At 40.5% G+C, this 17,580-nt stretch overlaps 1 protein-coding gene across 1 annotated transcript; it reads right to left on the bottom strand.

Annotated features, from left to right (window-relative positions):
- Window positions 1–1,370: 1,370 nt before the first annotated feature.
- Window positions 1,371–17,234, bottom strand: LRRN4 (leucine rich repeat neuronal 4). The gene is made up of 5 exons (XM_043987983.1): window positions 17,101–17,234; window positions 14,214–14,905; window positions 11,357–11,561; window positions 5,817–5,954; window positions 1,371–3,912 (listed from the first exon to the last, which is right to left on the bottom strand). Exons 2-5 carry the CDS (start codon window positions 14,872–14,874, stop codon window positions 2,604–2,606), a joined length of 2,313 nt encoding a protein of 770 aa, XP_043843918.1. The 5' UTR covers window positions 14,875–14,905; window positions 17,101–17,234; the 3' UTR covers window positions 1,371–2,603.
- Between the last annotated feature and the right edge of the window lie 346 nt (window positions 17,235–17,580).

Raw genomic sequence — 17,580 nt, 5'->3', positions numbered from 1 at the left:
TGAGTTCAAATTGTACCTCAGATACTTAACACTTACTAGTTGTGTGACCCTGGGCAAGTCACTTAACACCCATTTCCCCGCCAAAAAAAAAAACACCCCAACAACAACAATTAATAGCTTTCTGGATATTTCCTACATTTCCTTCCCTATACTGGGTTAAGTGGTGAGCTGCAAAATGTTGACCTTTTGACCTTTTTTTAAAGGTTTGTTCTTTATGTAGAGCCAAATTTTATTATTACCTTCTCTATAGTTCTTCCTTACCTTAAAAAACAAAACAAAAACTTACATAAATCCAGACTTCCAAAGGAAAAGAACATAAACTTGGACTTTTGACAGTAGAACTACATAGATGATCTCTCATCATTCTAGCTTCAGACTAGGAGTACTGAGTTTTTCTAACTAGGTTTACATACTGAAGAGGTCCTGAAAAAGTTGTAGTTATCCAGAAAAAGGAACAATTTGGAAGCACTGCAATAAGTTGACTTTAGATGGAAGGTATTAGGAAGGGGAACACTAACACAAATTATACAGTATTACAAGGTTATATATTGATATAAAAAAGATTTTATATACTCAATATGCTGCTTATTGCTGTAGGTAATGTTCACTTCTGATATTTATTAGCTCCTCACTTCCCAGAGTTTCTGACTGACCTTTAGCTGATCTGGCCCAACGTGGAACACAACTGAACCCTTAGACCATAAATATTAACATGACTTTGTGCTGTACTGCTAAATTTTGGTTGATTTTAAATCTAATTCAATTATAGAACTATAGAGCTAAAATGTAAGGTAGCAGAGGGTTAGGGTTAGGTTTGAGAGGCAGACCTTCTCTTGTTTTCATTCCCTCTGCTTATATACCATGTACATTACCTTGCCTGGGTATTTTTTTAAATAGGTGATCATCTACACAACGTGGGATGTGTGAGAGGACTATTTATTAGTCTAAGCACAGATGGTATATGTATATGTTTTGATTATATATTGGGGAGAGGGTTTGGACCAATTTGTAAAATATCTTAAGATCATTTACTGTATTGCCTATGTAACTTGAGTCCCAGTCTTCAGATTATCTTAGGTCTTCATTTAGCTCTTTAAAACTTTTATATCTATAAAAAGACCTTATAATTCAGCTGTTTGCTATGAAAGTGTATTATAGCATTGATTCTTTCATTTTACAAATGTGATTATAGCAGTTTGAAGAAAATTTTTTTTCTATGCAAATAAATCCTAAGGCAATAAACCAAACTCAGAAATTATGGCCACCATTAAGGCTTCATACAGTATTTACTTATTCCCATACTTTTGTGAAAATGAGAAACGTTAATAATAAATCAAAACCACGCGGTTTGTAAGACCAGAAGGGGAATTGTCTTTATCTACAGGTATACTTAAGAGTTCATTTTGTCCATGTTTAATACACTGAAACTCCAAAAGGTATTCTTGTTTCCTTTTTTCACTAGTAGGTTAGATCTTTTTAGAATCTTACAGGCTGAAGATTATAGGAGTAGTTGTTGCTTTTCCCAGTTATTTAAGAACAGAAGAGACAAGTTCCTTGTGTCTCGGGAAAGTGGTTGGTCCTGGTGTTTTGTTTTTTGAAAGTAGGATATTTTAGCTGTGGAAGTGAAACTTGATACACCAGGAATCCTGTTTACCCCCAGCTAATGTAGCCAGAAACTCTGTCTATACTGATATCCATACATTCCAACCTTCAGGGGAAGAATCCACTGAAATCCTTGGACAAATTCCTTGCCCAGTGTCATGTCATCAATTATATCTTACCTGGACTTGATGCTTAAAGAAGGCAAGGCTACAATGTGAAAATCTTTTGCTCACATTAGGACTTCATTTTACGTGTTTCTATTAAATGTTGAGGTGGCACCAGTCTTTGAAATATTCAGAGGCTTTACCAGATAGCACATCAAATTGCATATAGCAGATAGCCAATAAATGTTGAATTGAACTAAATTACTATACCTAGTACTCAAGACAGTATGGAAAGATTCAAGATGGAAACACAGTATGTTGTCTAAGAATGTAGCCGAGTTTGGAGAAGATCCATCAACCATTTGGCAATAGGGTAAAGATTATTTGCTATAACAAGCCTCAAAAACCTATCTACAAAAAGCTACAGTACTTAATTCACATGATTGTTGAGAGGCTTAAAGGAGATAATGCCTATAAAAGACCTTTCCAAGTACTATATGATTGTCAGTTCTTGTAATCTAGACATCATTGAAAGAAGTGCCTATAAACAATGAATTTATGGATTCTTGAAGTATAAGGTGACCTGCAAGTATTTGGGGAGCTCTGGAAGTGATCTAATGTTACACATAAAACTACTTCCCCCCATAGTCTACCTATTCCCTGGAGTGGAGTAGTCAGAAAGGAAGCTTTGGAAACATGCTCACATTCTTTAGCACTCTGGAAGCAGAAGTCAATAGTGTTCATAGTGACAAATCAGAGGATCACAAATTTATTACCAACAGGGACCTTAGAGGCCATCAATCTCCTCTGTTCTCCCTTGACCTAACTTGATCAAAGGTTGCCAGTTGCCTAGACTGAGCCTTTAGGCAAAGGCCTTCTTGTTATTTCTCTTAAAGACTAATTAAAAGTCTGAAGTTTTAATGGATAGTCAAATGCAGGGTTTTTGTAGGAGACAAGATGTGTGTCATATCGTTCTGCATGTCTTGTTTTGCACTTCTTATAAAGACATACAGACAGTACAAAGGTGCTAAGTAGAAGTAGTCCACTTGTGCTGCACAGACCTGCAAAAATGAAGAAGAAACTTGGCTTTGTTGTAAAGGTGGTACATGCTTTTCTCCATTCACTTGTTCTGGTTAGACTCACACCTGCTTTGTTAGATGCCAACACACACACGTTGTACGTTGTACTTGGTGAGAGGCCATGTAAGGGGTGCTCCCTGGCTATGGCATAGATCTCTTTCAGAACTGTCTGTTTCTCTTCCCTGTCTTGAGGGTGGTAGATTAACTGATACATGCGCACCACTGAATTGGGTGCACACCAGTGGATGAGTGTGGATGTATCAGTGGTCTCGGATACCTCCTGGAGTTTTGGTGGGTCTGGGATGGTGTCTTCTCCACTGAGGCCAGGGCATCGGCACCGTGATGATTTCTGTAGTATATCACATGGAGTTTGGAGATGCTTACAAGGGTGATAATCACAGAGGATATCTTGCTTAACCACATCCTTCCTATTCTCTGCCTCCTCCCCCTCCTCCTCACTGTAGTCGTCCAACATGTAGATTGGAATCCCTACAACTGAAGCACTTGACTGATGTCCCTCAGTGGTGATCCTTGCCCTTTGATTGGTCTGAGTTGTTACCATGTGTGGAAGAGAGGGAATCCTGGGATGCTTTCTAGGTGATGGGGTAGAGCCTGAAGTATTTACTGAGATACCTGGTCCAATAGTAGATCGATTAAAGAAGTTTTTCCTAATAGCATTTTCTTCCCTTAGTTTTGTCGGAACTGTTCTTCCAGCTCTGGGTGGAATGGTCAGGTCACCAGGACCTACCATAGGGATCGTGGTAGGGATGATTGTTAACCTTCCAATACTTTGGGTGGGCAGAGGAAGTTTCAGTGTATTTAAGGTAGCTTCCTTGCTCAGGAAGGAATTTTCCTTGGTAATGTTTGGTGTCTCTAAAGCAGGAAATGCTGTGGGTTCTGTTTTGTGGAAACTGGGAGAAGCCAGTGTTGTCACTGGTTGGTTTGATCCATTTAATAGTTTGTTAGAGGAATTAATAGCTTTGCTTTCCAGGGAAGGAGGGTTTGATATTAAGAAGGCTGTGTTTCTTTTAGAACGACACTTGCTGTATAGCTGGGAGAGGGAAAGAGAAGACAAAAACGATGTACTGTTGGGGTCTCCAGCTGGAATACAAATGGTGTCGTTGGACCTAGGAGGGTGAGGCAAACCAGTTAGAGAATACTTGACATCAGTGTTAGCTAGATATTTGGCTGATAGATGCACTAAACAGGTGGCTTTGGTATGGTGTAAGGAGCCCTAAAGGGGTCTCTACATACCCAATCCTGAGCCCTGCCAAAAGGTCTCAGATTCCTACATTAGTCATTCCTTTGGGTATAGGGCCACTGAAATCAAATGTTACTATGAAGAGAAACCTGTACTAAGCTATTATTGGCCATAAATACCTTAAATAAATTTGTTTATCCAATAAGCTTTGGAGCAATGGTAGATTATAGGAGCAGTAAACTTTGTTAGGGGAGTATGTAGTAAATGGAGGAAGGTCAAATAATGAGGTGCTGCCTGGGAGATAAGGCTATTCTGGGGATGGAAGTGGAGCAATAGTCCTTTGAGTATCCAGGAGCTAGTATGGATTCCTTGAAGGCTTAATAGGGGCTAATAAAGAGAAGGGAGTTGAAGGCCAATAAACTTCCCCTACTGCACAGTTATGGAGAGGGATAGTCCTGAGCAACATGCTTGAAAGACAACCAACACCTATAAACTTAACTTTTAACTTGCCTGGCAATTGTAGGAGTAAAGGCAAGATGAAGAAGCAAAAGTTCAACTTTATTACAAGAAATATCAACTTCCCTCACCTGACCTTTACAAGAACTATGAATTAGAACTTCTTAGTTTTGATTACTTTATCATCCATTTTCCAGGAGCTGATGAACAAATCATTAAGTGAACGTAACATCATGAGGGAGGGAATGTTATGAGCAGAGAGTTTCTAAGAGCCCTTTTTATTGTATGATTAAGTTCTGTCCTCCCCTGAAGTCCCACTCTTATGAATCATCATTGAGATATGGAAGTGACCCAGGTTTATAAAGGTTGTGCCATAAAGTGTAAGTCCTGGAAAGTCCTACAAAATTGGAGTGGCCTTCAGTGTGGGATAAGTGATGGGACTCTTGTTCAAAGTTCAGAAGGATTCATCACTGGGATGGCCACAAGGTGATAGATTTTTGGGGGTAACTCTTGAAGACCATCCATGAAATTATACTTTTCCCATTTACCAGATCATCAAGAAACCCTTCCTTTTTTACTTTGTACTTATTTTACATATATTGTGTATATACTTAGATTTGTACGTGTCTCACCTGATTGAATGTAAGCTACTTGAGAGAAGGGGCTTAGATTTTTGGTTTTGTATTTCCACCCTTTAATAGTGCCTCTCTTATGTAGTGCTTAATAAATGCTTGTGGATTGAGAGGTTGAAGAGCTATCAAAAAATTCCAGATCTTTCAAGTAGTGAATGAAGCCCTTTGTAAAATTATTCGTACTTAAATTAGGCTTTTTAGCTACTTTTTTATTCTAACCTTTGCATGCCTCTATCTCAGAATTTCTTGGCAAAACCCAATGGTGATTAAGCTTATTATGCAATTTGGGTGTCCTATATGTCAATTCAGTAATCTCAAATTGTTGCAAGAAATCATAGTATTTGTGTTTGTGGGTTAAGCAGTGCCAGGGTTTGGGACAGTTGAGAAATCATCCTAATAAAGGCATGTCCATCAGAACAAAATCATTTAACATAGACACTGAAGGATTATATGGGCTCTAAGTTTGATGAGGATATATTGATAATGCTGTGAGAAGTCGGAGAGTCCTACTTTCTCATCATAATGGGGCACTAATATCTGACCTTCTTGATGCCTTACTCTAGAGAAATAATCAAAATTCTTATATGCTGTTTATTAAACACTAAAATCCTAGGTGAAACAGCAAAAATAGAGCATAACGTAGCAATAACCATGGGAGAGAGAGATAATTTGTGTAAAGGGAGAGTCAGCCTTCCCTCTAAAACAAAGTCCTTTTTTCCAGTGAAATAGTGGAGCCGCTTACCTGCTTAGGACCATTTTCTCTGTGTTAGAGAGGAGCCAAGACAATTCACAGCTACAAGCTAAAGGGTTGCCATGGAGGTTGATGAAAATGACCTGGGAGGAATCCAGAGTCCATGGTTGGAAGGAACTCAAGTTGCAGCTGAAGTACAAAAAGTAAAGGATTATAGAGAGTCGGGCTAGGCATAAATTATGTCACATAGTTATATTATTGTGGGTATCATTACAATGGTAATAGCAGAAAATTAATTGTATTAGTAGCAAGAGACTTGGATCCTGGCCCACTTCCAACATCAACCAGCTATGATCCTCAAGCCACTTAGGCCCTTTTTGTCCTCCTTTTTACTTTTGCCAAATACCAGCACTTACCTCGGATGCTTCTGGGGAGAATCAAATGAGATCTTTGAAAAGCACTTTAAGAATAATAAAGTATGGGGTAGCTAGGTGGTGCAATGGATAAAGCACTGGTCCTGGAGGCAGGAGGACCTGAGTTTAAATCTGGCCTCAGACACTTGACACTTATTAGCTGTGTGACCCTGGAGAAGTCACTTAACCCTCATTGCTCTGTCTCCCTCCCCCCACCCCGCAAAAAAAAAAAGAATAATAAAGCACAATTTATTAAGGAATGAGCACTCAGAGTTGTGGTTAACAAAACTCATAATGAACGACTAAGAACCTAACACTATCCCAGGTGATAGCCTCCAATACTCTGACATTTCATTGTTATTTTGGAAATGTTACTCCAGACTAACAGTAGTTAGCCTTACTATCCTTTTCTTTTTTAACCCTTTCTTAGGGTCAGTCATCCTACCAATTGCACACACAGAGTGTGTGTGTGTGTGTGTGTGTGTGTGTGTGAGAGAGAGAGAGAGTGTGTGTGTGTGATGGCAAAAATGTAGAGTGGAGGAATTAGGTGTTCTGCCTTGCCTGATGTTAGGAGCTATCCCTAGTTGCATTAATTTTTACTTTGTAGAGTGACAAGCACATTTCCCAATTACTCCAGAGAAAACCTCAAGATCTGTAGTAATTTATTCAGCAAGTGGAAAAGAGAGAACTCTGCCCATGACTTAATCTTGGTCTAATTTTTGATGTTCTTTCACTCAAAATTAGCTTGTTACTATCAGTCTGCTATGAAAGTGGTTTCATATTGACTTCTCAAAGTATCCTTAGCCTCACTCACTTAGTCTCTGGGGTTTTGTTTTTATTGTTTAAATGCTCTAAAGGATCTTCCCCTCCACACACCTTGTAGAGCCCTTTGGAAATAGTATGCTTGCAGACAAGGAAATCCCCAGGTTGGTGTTAGACACAACTCCAGGGTAAATTACATCATCTCACTCCAACATTCTTGTATGTGCTAATCATATCAAATTGAGCTTATAGGACAGTGTTAAAAGGAAAAATGTTACAAAAATGCAACCTCCACCTTGGGGTGGGGGTGGGGGTGTAATATGAAACTAGAAGAGTTCACCTACTTTTCCTCTGACATTAATGGGATGATTGTCATCATTTGAACCTTAGGGTTTGTTTGTTTTTTAGTATCAACTGGAAAACTGCTGTAAGTTAGGATTAAAAGCAGGGTAATGCTTTATAAAGTACACTGGATTTGGAATCAAAGAACCTGATTTTAAATCTCAGCTTTGTCTAGGTCACCTATGACCTTGGACAAGTCTCTTTTTTGTTGGTTTTTTTTTTTTTTTGGTGAGGCAATTGGGGTTAAATGACTTGCCCAGGGTCACACAGCTAGTAAGTGTTAAGTGTCTGAGGCCGGATTTGAACTCAGGTCCTCCTGACTCCAAGGCCGGTGCTCTATCCACTGTGCCATCTAGCCGCCCCTTGGACGAGTCTCTTAACCTCTTCTCCGCCTCAATTTTCTCAGTGGCAAAGGGGTCAGATGAGTTGGGTGAGCTTTGAAATCCCTTTGAGCTCTAAATCCTATGATTATCTTGGAACAGAACATTCGTGAAAAATGAGTTCATTGTTCAAGTTGACAAGGCATCAATGGGAGCAGGCAGGATCTGGGTTAGAAGACCCAGGTTTAAATCCCAATTCTGCCACTCACTAGTACTTCTGTGATCTGAAGATCTCAGTTTTCTCATCTTTAATACGAGGAGGACCTTAAAGGTGTCTTTTAGATCCAAATCTGATCATAGAATACCCAGCCATACTCTTTCAACAAAATTCATTCCCAGGACAATTGCCCCAAAGAGCCATAGCCTTGTGATGACTGCTTATCAACTTGGAAGTTCCAACAGCGGTTTTCTCCTACATTTGGTGAAGCTGCTTAAAATAATGTGGATAAATGGGAACTCTGCTGATAGTCCAACCAATTCAATCCAGTTCATTTTAATAAGTCTTTATTTAGTGCTTCCTATGTACAAAATACCATACATTTTACTGACTAGCAACATGCATTTTTTTCTTTTTCTTTCTTTTTTTTTGGGGGGGGCAGGTCAATGAGGGTTAAGTGACTTGGCCAGGTTCACACAGCTAGTAAGTGTCAAGTGTCTAAGGCCACATTTGAACTCAGGTCCTCCTGAATCCAGGGCTGGTACCTTATCCACTGTGCTACCTAGCTATCCCGCATTTTTTTTTTCTTAAGGAAAAGAATCAATCATCTACTTGTTTTGACTCAAAGCATGCTCTTCCTACTGAAAATCCTTCTCATTTTCAGTAAGGAAGAATAAGTAAACAAGGTCTCTAATCTATTTATCAAATGTCTTGTCAATATATTTGGAGAAGAGGAGGAAAGGGAACAAGCATTTATTAGCGCCTACCAGGCACAAATATCTCATTTGATCCTTAGTCCTGTGAAGTAGGTGCTATTATTATTCCCACTTTAGAATTGAGGAAACTAAGCAGATAGAAGTTTAGTGACTTGCCCAGGGTTACATAGATAGTAAGTATTTGACGCAGGATTTTAACTCTGGTTTTCCTGATGCTAGGCCCAGCACTAACTCAGTTCTTCCTGACTCCAGGACCAGAACCACCCATCTGCCTCAGTTTCAAATTGATTCTCCCAACAGTCTCACAATTCTTAGCCAAGGTTTAGGGTATGTCTGGCCAAGACGAGACCTAAGCAAAATTATAAAATCTTTATTCAACACCTTCTTTTCAGAGTATTTCCCCCCTCCAGTTCCCTAAATGATGCCTCACTGCCTTTCTGCTTTTCTCTGGTTGATAACAAAACTAGTCTTGCTCCCTATGCAAAATATAACCAGTTCCATCCTTCCTACACATCAAAATGGAAACAACTGGTAGAAAGTACACTGAATTTAGTGTTAAAAACAAAGTGGATGAAAAAATGCTTATTGACCTGCATTAGGATAGGAAGCCCAATAAAATAATGCATTAATATGTACAACTATAAGAGGTGCTACAAATGGCCAATTAGGCCTGGAATTTATTAGAACTGGATCGGGCTAGGGGCAGCTAGGTGGCGCAGTGGATAAAGCACTGGCCTTGGATTCAGGAGGACCTGAGTTCAAATCCAGCCTCAGACACTTGACACTTACTAGCTGTGTGACCCTGGGCAAGTCACTTAACCCTCATTGCCCTGCAAAAAGAAAAGAAAAAAAAAAAGAACTGGATCAGGCTAGATCACATTTGGAAAAACTGTATGGTGCTTTCAGTTTTCACCAACTACTGTGTACAATGGAAGCCCTCCTTTTAACACCAATATTCTCCCTGGAATGAGAGATGACTCCCAATAACAGAATGCCTTATCTCAGGAGAAATAAAATTTCAAGCAGCCTACAAGTCAGTGGGAAAATGGTGTACATATGTAGGCTGAAGCAAGTTACTTACAATTATGTGTTTGAGAACAGGCATAAAAGATATTATTAAAGACATGTATGACCAGAAAATGAGGGATGGGGTAAATAATGTCACAAAAATATGTGACAAGAAATGGACAGCTTAAATGTTGCACAGGTTTGGAAGAATGGAGGGGTTGATCAAGGGCACTGTGGGGAATCACAAGTGTAGGAACTCCTTCCATCTACACATCTGTGATTTCATGGCTCAGTCCCAGTACATGGCCCGAGGCACATGAAGGTCAAGTGACTCTCTGGGGACCCTGGAGCTAAGAGTCAAAGGAGAAACTTGAATTTCGATAATCCTGACTTCAAGTCTATTCCTGCTGCCTCATGTACTGACACTCCTGAAATGGAAAAAGAACCAGGGAAAGGCCTGTAGTACATTGGGTTTCTTCCTTTGGAAACAGTGAACAGTCATACAGAGGCTGTGACCTGCATCAGTGGAGGGACTGCCTGTACTGTGAAATGCATCTCACCCATACAACAAAGTAGCAGAAAAACCGCAAGAATCTCTGTTCTTAGTTTTGAAGTTCCCTCAGGATTCTGGAACTGGCTGGTTAGCTAATGGCAGCATATGCTAACAGGTTACTGCGTTGCCCCTACCAAGTAATAGCTAATGAGCCTCCAGAAGACCATACATACCAACACACACAAACAAGTTACTATAATTACTATAATACTGGGCATTTTGACTGGGAAGCATGGGAGCCTTTTTTTTTTTTTTCAGAAGGGAAAGGAAAGTTTGGTTCAGTAGTCTCTTCCTCTATATACAATTATACAGCCCTGATCCTGGCCATTCCTTTTTACCCTTCCTCAGATTCATGGCCCCTTCCCCCCTTCTCTTCCCCGTTGGCATGTGTTCTGCTGCTAGTTTTTCATAGTTTCTGGCCTATGAATTTCCCATACTTTCATTTTCCCTCCCCAAACTACTCCTTACTTAGTCATCATGGATGTGGTGTTCTTAAGTGTGGTACCAGGCACTGCAAGGTTTTGCACCAATACTCCCACTCATTACACAGTAATTCCACCAAAACTATACAATCTCATCCAGAAAAACTGGAAACCTTACCCTGCCCTGCTATTTCTGACACACCAGTATCTCAGGTTATTGTGGCATTCACAAAAAGGAGAGAACTTGGAGTCAAAACCCAACAATGACCCTGAAAGCTTTGCTGTCAGAAGTTAAGATAAACCTCAAAAGAAATCTTTATGTAAGCCAAGGCTAAAGATTTGGGATTCAAGCTGTTGCACATGTATCTGTGCCTTTAGCCTGGTTGTGTTAACAACAAAGATCGATAGCTTGGATTGACTTTGATAGAATATTCCCAGTGTGGCCTGTCTGGATAAAGGGTTGTCACAGTGTGGGAGCTATTCTGGATTTGGTTAACTGCACACTGAGGCAACTGCCTATTTGGCATAATCCGTGGGACCTCTGAAGACTCTCCTGCCCACAAATAATCTCACCAATTCAGGTGTCTGATATTCCTCCCCCCAATAGTGATTTTGTCTTTTGAGTTAATGTCTCTCCAGGTTCTTTTAAAATGAAAAGGTCTCAAGAGTGGACAGGAGAAGTTAATTTTTTCACTCCTTTTTGCAGATGCCATGATAACCTGAGAAACTTATGTGTCCATAAAAATAACTTGGCATGAATCATTAGTGCAGGACTTCATGAGCGCAGATGCACAAACACTAAGTATATTGAGCTGAGAGCACTTCAGGAAACACTTACTTTTGGAGTAGGAGAGACTGCAATTGAGGAGTATCTTTAAATATTTCTGTTTTAACAAAACTCAGTGCTTGAGAGTCTTGACAATCCAGTACTCTCAGGTTAGGTGTGGCCTTAAATATTTCCCCATCAAGGCTTTTCAGTCTTGCCATCTTCTTAAGGTAGAGATACCTGAGGTTTGGTAAATCCCTGATCCATCCTAGCTGGACTGAAACACAGAGGGAAAACTTTTTTACTGACCATACGAAGGGAAACAAAAGGAAAAAGGTGCTAAAAGGGAGTTAGTTTCATCAAAAACAACAACAATACATTTACACATGGTATAATTTCGTGAATGTGGGAGCTAATCAGAACTTTAAAGCAAAAATCAAAAGACTACATTTTAGATTCACTAGTCAGTGATTAGTATAGAATCTCAACTGGAAAATATGGCATGTGAGAAGGACTACATTCCAGAAATTAAAGACTATCCCATCTCATTGATTCATAGAATTGGAATCTAATCCAATATCATTATCAAAATAATAGGCTCATCATAGACCTAAAGCTGAAAGGGATACAGAGGCTTTCCAGTCCAAACCCCTTCATTCTACAGATGAAATTGAGGTCAAGTGACTTGTCCAAAGTCTACCTACCATAAGTAGCAATGCGAGAATTCAAAGCCTTTCTCTCTGATTCCACCATCCAGCCCCATTTCACTTCAGATGAAACTGAGATTCAAAAAGGTTACTTGTTTAATGTAACTCTGCTAATAAAGAAAAGTCAGGACTAAAACTTAGACCTCCTGACCTCCTATACTTAACTTACCTCATCCATAAAGGACAAACTAAGGAAAAATCAAACTCCTCACAGTTCTCTCAAGTAGCTAATAATGTGCAGATATGAAATACAATGCGGTAACTCATGGGGATAAAGGAATGGGGAAGAGCAAAGATTCTGGTTAGGCGAGTTGCTTTTCCTTACCTTTTGATTGATTTTATTTCCTGTTTTCCCTACAAAACCAAAAGCTTTGCTTTCTGAGTCCTAACTCCATTTTCTAAATTATTTTGCTCATCCTAAGTGGGAATTATTGTGGAAAAAAAATCTGCTCTCCTTGAGATGAATTTGTGTCAAAAATGGAAACAACAAGAATGGCCACTTAGGTCATGCCTTAGGGTTTGCAAAATATTTTATGTTATTTCTTTTAGCACTCATAAGAGCCCTGTGTTGTTATTGTTGTGTCCAGCTCTCCGTGACCCCATTTGGGGTTTTCTTGGCAAAGACACTAAAGTAGTTTATCATTTTCTTCTCTAGCTCATTTTATAGATGAGGAAACTGAGGCAAACAGGATTAAATGATTTGCCCAGCACCCAGCTAGGAAGTGTCTGAGGCGCTGAACTCAGGTCTTCCTGACTCCAGGCCTGGTGCTCTATGCACTGCACTACCTTGTAGCCCCAAGGACCCTGCAGGGCACAATTACCTCCATTTAACAGATGAGAAAATCTGAGGCAGAGAAAAGTTAAGTGATTTATCGTCAGACAGTTCGTAAATGTCTAGGGAGATATTTGAGCCCGAGTCTTCCTGATTCCAAGTCCAGCATTCTGCCTTCACTAGACCTACTAAACAAGGAAGTACAGAAAAGCACTGGCACCCCCTCCCCCAGTGGTTGTTCTCCCAGGGACCAACCTAGAATATACAAACCTAGTACTGAGTCTATCCAAGTCCATCACTGAATAATTATTTCCTGAGTACCTACTAAATTTCAAGCAATGACTATGTATATTCCCAGGACTACATCGGGTGCTATTATTCAGCAAAGAATCAATTTTGTCCTAGGCTTTCCTCTTCATCCCCTTGTGACAGCCCCTCCCCAAATATACTTTTATGTTCACATATCCATGTATCCATGTGTGTATGTATATGTATATGTGTGTGTGCACACACACACACACATATGGAATCTTCCTGACTCCTAGGCCAGCCCTCTCCCCATGATGCCACTCTGACCTTGCCGGCTCTCAAGCAGGGAAGATATGAATAGAAAAGTGTGTGTGTGTGTGTGTGTGTGTGTATACATATTCATGTGTATGCATATATGTGTGAGTATATATAAACATATAACCAATATAATTATAAATATATAAATATGTGTATACTTATATATGTACTATAGATACATATATTTGTGTATATGTATAATATGCACATATACTATATAGAAATATATATTTATATATAGCATATATCTATACACTCACATATATACATATAACCAAACACATGATCTATCTATCTCTAGTGTGTGTGTGAGCGTGTGTGTGTATACATATTCATGTGTATGCATATATGTGTGAGTATATATAAACATATAACAAATATAATTATAAATATATAAATATGTGTATACTTATATATGTACTATATATACATATATTTGTGTATATGTATAATATGCACATATACTATATAGAAATATATATTTATATATATAGCATATATCTATACACTTACATATATACATATAACCAAACACATGATATATCTATCTCTAGTGTGTATGTGAGCGTGTGTGTGTGTGTGTGTGTGTGTGTGTATACTTCTGTATTTACATCTTCCTTGACTGAGCATCACAGTGTCATGATGGGAAAAGTGCTGGCCTTGGAGTCTAAAAGACTCCAAGTTAAAGTTCTTCCTTGGACATACACTAGCCATTTGGACATGGACAAAGTCATTTCACTTCTCAATGCTCCCCAAATTTACCCAAGTTGCAGATGAGTAGCATCAGTAAAAAGGGTTTTCATATACCAGAAATTCCCCACAATGATGATTATTATTTAAATCCCAGTCCCAGTCCCATTCCCATAAAAGTCCTCAGACTTACTTTCTGGAAGAAAAGTTCCGCTCAGATCCAATATTTCCATGGTATACATAGGTGTCTTTTTTCCAACGTGGTTTATTATTCTTTGAGCAAAGGCTGACTCTTTAATTCCTTCTTGGTCATTTTTCCCCAACAGGGTAGCAGACAGGTTAAGGAAACGCAGGGATGGAAAGCAGGAGAATGTCCCAGGTTGGATTTCCAGAATAGGATTTCCCACAAGTGAGAGCCATGTCAGGTTCTGCAACATCATAGTTTGGCAGCTGGGCATGGATGAGAGCTTGTTGTAGCTAAGGTCCAGAGTTTCAAGGCTCTCAAAGACTCCTGGAGTTTCCCCCCAGTGAAACTCTTGGATCAGGTTGTTCCTCAGGATAAGAACTTGAAGACTGGAGAGGTCCCTCAGGTCCTGATCTCTCAGTTCCTTGAGCTGGTTGCTGCTCAGGTCTAAGCTCTGTAGTGTCCTTGGCAGACAGGGAGGGAAACTTTCAAGGCTTCTGTTCACTAGAAACAAGGTGGCTGCTGTTGTCTTATTCAACTCCTCACAAGATAAGCTAGAAAAACTGACGTTGTCCTCCCAGGGACCAAGCTGGGCAACTTGTAAAACAGTTGCCATTGCCTTTGGTGCTGCCCAGCCCAGCTCCAGCATGGAAAGCAGCAGCAAGAACATCTTGTGGTTTCCGTAGCCTCCAAATATGAACCTTTTGGGGAGGGGGGAGCAAAGACCATCAGAAAATACGGCAACTGCAACTGCTGTACAGTGTCCAGAAGCAGTTTCTGAATAAAAGACTGGGGTGGTTTTTCCTATTATACCTGGTATGGGTACCTCAAAGCAGGGGATGTCATAGGATTTTTACTAGAATGAAAACCAACTCTTCTAAAAAGCTATTGCTATAACCTTAGGAAAGCTGGGCATATTTTGACATATGGAATGTTAGACCTTAAAGACCACCCCACCCCACCCCACACCAGGTCAACACCCTCACTTTCTAGGTGGAGACCACTTAATAACCCTTATGGACCCAATATATCAAGCTAGAACATTAAGCTGGCTTTCTTGGGTTTGAAAAGTGAGTCTTGAAAACTTGATGAATTCCAGCTGACATCCTTTGGGGGGGGGGGGAAGGAAGGGGAGAAAGGGGTAAGGGGAAAGGAAGGAGGGGAGGGGGAAGAAAGGGAGGGGGGAATCATGAGCTAAATTCCAAGGTTTCTGGGAACAATCTATTATTTAAAATATTTGTTTAAAAATTATAAGCTTGACCAAAATCAACAAACACAAAACATATCCTTATACAAAACAAAACAAAAAGAGGATTCAATATGAAACTGTGAGTTACTATTATGTACAGCTTGTTTTCTGGTTTTTTAAGGTACATAAAACATTTAACATCGTGGCACCAACTCTATCCTGCTTATCTCTGTCTGCTGAGTGTCCTTCTGCTCTCTTCTGGGTGTTTTTTAAAATGTTACACTGCTGTCCTTTTTCGGCATCACCATCTCTCCTCTCTTGTCTCCCCTCCCCCCTTAGGCCCCCTCCCCCCAAAGCTCTTCTTTGTAGAAGTCCACCTATTTTATTGTGGTGCGATTTAATGAGAGCCTTTGGGTCATATTTTAACACAGGGGTTCCTTCCTGCATTATATGTGTCAGGTTTCACTTCTGTAAGGTGAGGAAAGGATCCCAGAATCAACTGACCCCAACACTCCCAGAGAACACAGACACCCCAAGGAAAGTCTTGACTTCCCTGTCTCAGTCTCTGATGGATGGTTTTAGAGCTTCTATGAGAGGAAATCAACACACCAATGTCACAAGTTATCATCACTATAATAATTAACGTGCACAGAACACTCTAGGGTTTGGGAAGGACCTAATAATATGTGTTACTTCATTTGAGTCTCAGAACGCTGGGAGGATAGGTGCTACTATCCCCATTTTGAAGATGAGGTTAAGTGACTAGCTCAGAGTCACACTGGCAAGATTTGAACTCAAGTCTTCCTGACTCCAAGGCTAACACTCCACCATTTAGTTGTCTAACCACGGACAGACCTGGAAATTCACTGACATGCTGAATGCTGGAGAGACAGCAAGATCCAGTCAGGAAGATGGGGGTTCCATTCCTGCCTCCAACACTTCAATCAATGAATCAGTAAACATTTATTAAGCACCTACTATGTGTCAGGGACTATGCTAAGCCCTGGCACTTGAAAGGTAGGTGACCAAGGGCAAACCCCTTAATCTCTGTGAGCTTCTGTTTGCTCTTCTGTTTTTTTTTTTGGGGGGGGGGTTGCAAGGCAATGAGAGTTAAGTGACTTGCCCAGGGTCACAGATCTAGTAAGGTATCTGAGACCAGATTTGAACTCAGGTCCTCCTGAATCCAGGGCCAGTGCCTTATCCACTATGCCACCTAGCTGCCCCCCTGCTCCTCTGTTAAATGGGCATGGACCTCACAAGGTCAATCCAATGAGACAATGCCTCTAAGATGCTTTCCAAATCGTACTGCCCTATACAAACTTGAATAATTATTATTAAGGTGGGGAAGCAAAGAAACCTCTGGCATATGGGGTCTCAAAGTCACTCCTGCCATCAATATCTGCACTGACTTACAATGAATGCTATTAATTGTGCCCCCAGCCATTTTCTTTGTTGCTCACTGGGAATCTTGAGGTGGGAGCTCTCCTAGTCATACTTCTTAACTATGTCTGTCTCTAGGAAAGCCAGTTCCACCATCTGTGCCTCAGTTTCCTCCTCCATAAAATGAAGAAGCTGGGCTGGATGATTTCTAAGGCCCCTTCCAGTTTCTACATAATACAGCCATGATTCTGAGAATCTCTGCTCTTGATAGTAGGGTGAGAAGAGGGGTGGAGGTGAGCTTCAAGAAAGAATTCACTTGGTACTCACCCAGCAGGCACTTTTGGAAGTATGTAGCCCTCCAGTCCTCTTCAGATTCCCTCAGTTCCTTTTTTTTTTTTTAAACAGATTTTAACAAAGGGCTTGTGAGTCAGCCAGCAGCTCGGTGCACAATTCCAGTGGCAGCTCTTCTCTACTCCCCCCCATCCACGTCCTTTCTGCCCCTCCACCCATGGTTACTGGCAGAGTTTACTCCAACCCTCCTGAGCCCCTCCTCCTCCTGCTTCGGGTCCTCCTCCCTCACGGAGCTTTTCTAGTTAATAGCTCCTTTCTCCTTTACCCACTGGCCCCTCCCCACCCTCCTTATGGACAGCTCCTTTCTGAGCCTGTTACAGCTTCCCACTCTCTTTTGCTTTTTACACTGTCTCAACTCTCTGGGAGTGAACTAGGAACGGGCCCTCCTCTCTCAGGATCAGGGTTAACAAGGGTTAATGGAGCTGGGTGGTCAGGCAAGAGTGGCTTCATCATCAT

Source organism: Dromiciops gliroides, chromosome 2 (genome assembly GCF_019393635.1).
Source record: "Dromiciops gliroides isolate mDroGli1 chromosome 2, mDroGli1.pri, whole genome shotgun sequence".
Classification (NCBI taxonomy): domain Eukaryota; kingdom Metazoa; phylum Chordata; class Mammalia; order Microbiotheria; family Microbiotheriidae; genus Dromiciops; species Dromiciops gliroides.
This window is presented reverse-complemented; position numbering and strand designations above follow the sequence as displayed.

Excerpts from the sequence above, each read along its gene's own strand:
- LRRN4 (XM_043987983.1), bottom strand. The coding sequence starts at position 14,874 with ATGTTCTTGCTGCTGCTTTCCATGCTGGAGCTGGGCTGGGCAGCACCA. Across the intron at positions 11,562-14,213 it reads CGGAACTTTTCTTCCAGAAA|TCCAGCTAGGATGGATCAGG; the intron begins GTAAGTCTGAGG and ends TCTGTGTTTCAG. Across the intron at positions 5,955-11,356 it reads CAGTCTCTCCTACTCCAAAA|CTGCAACTTGAGTTCCTTCC; the intron begins GTAAGTGTTTCC and ends TTTGTACTTCAG.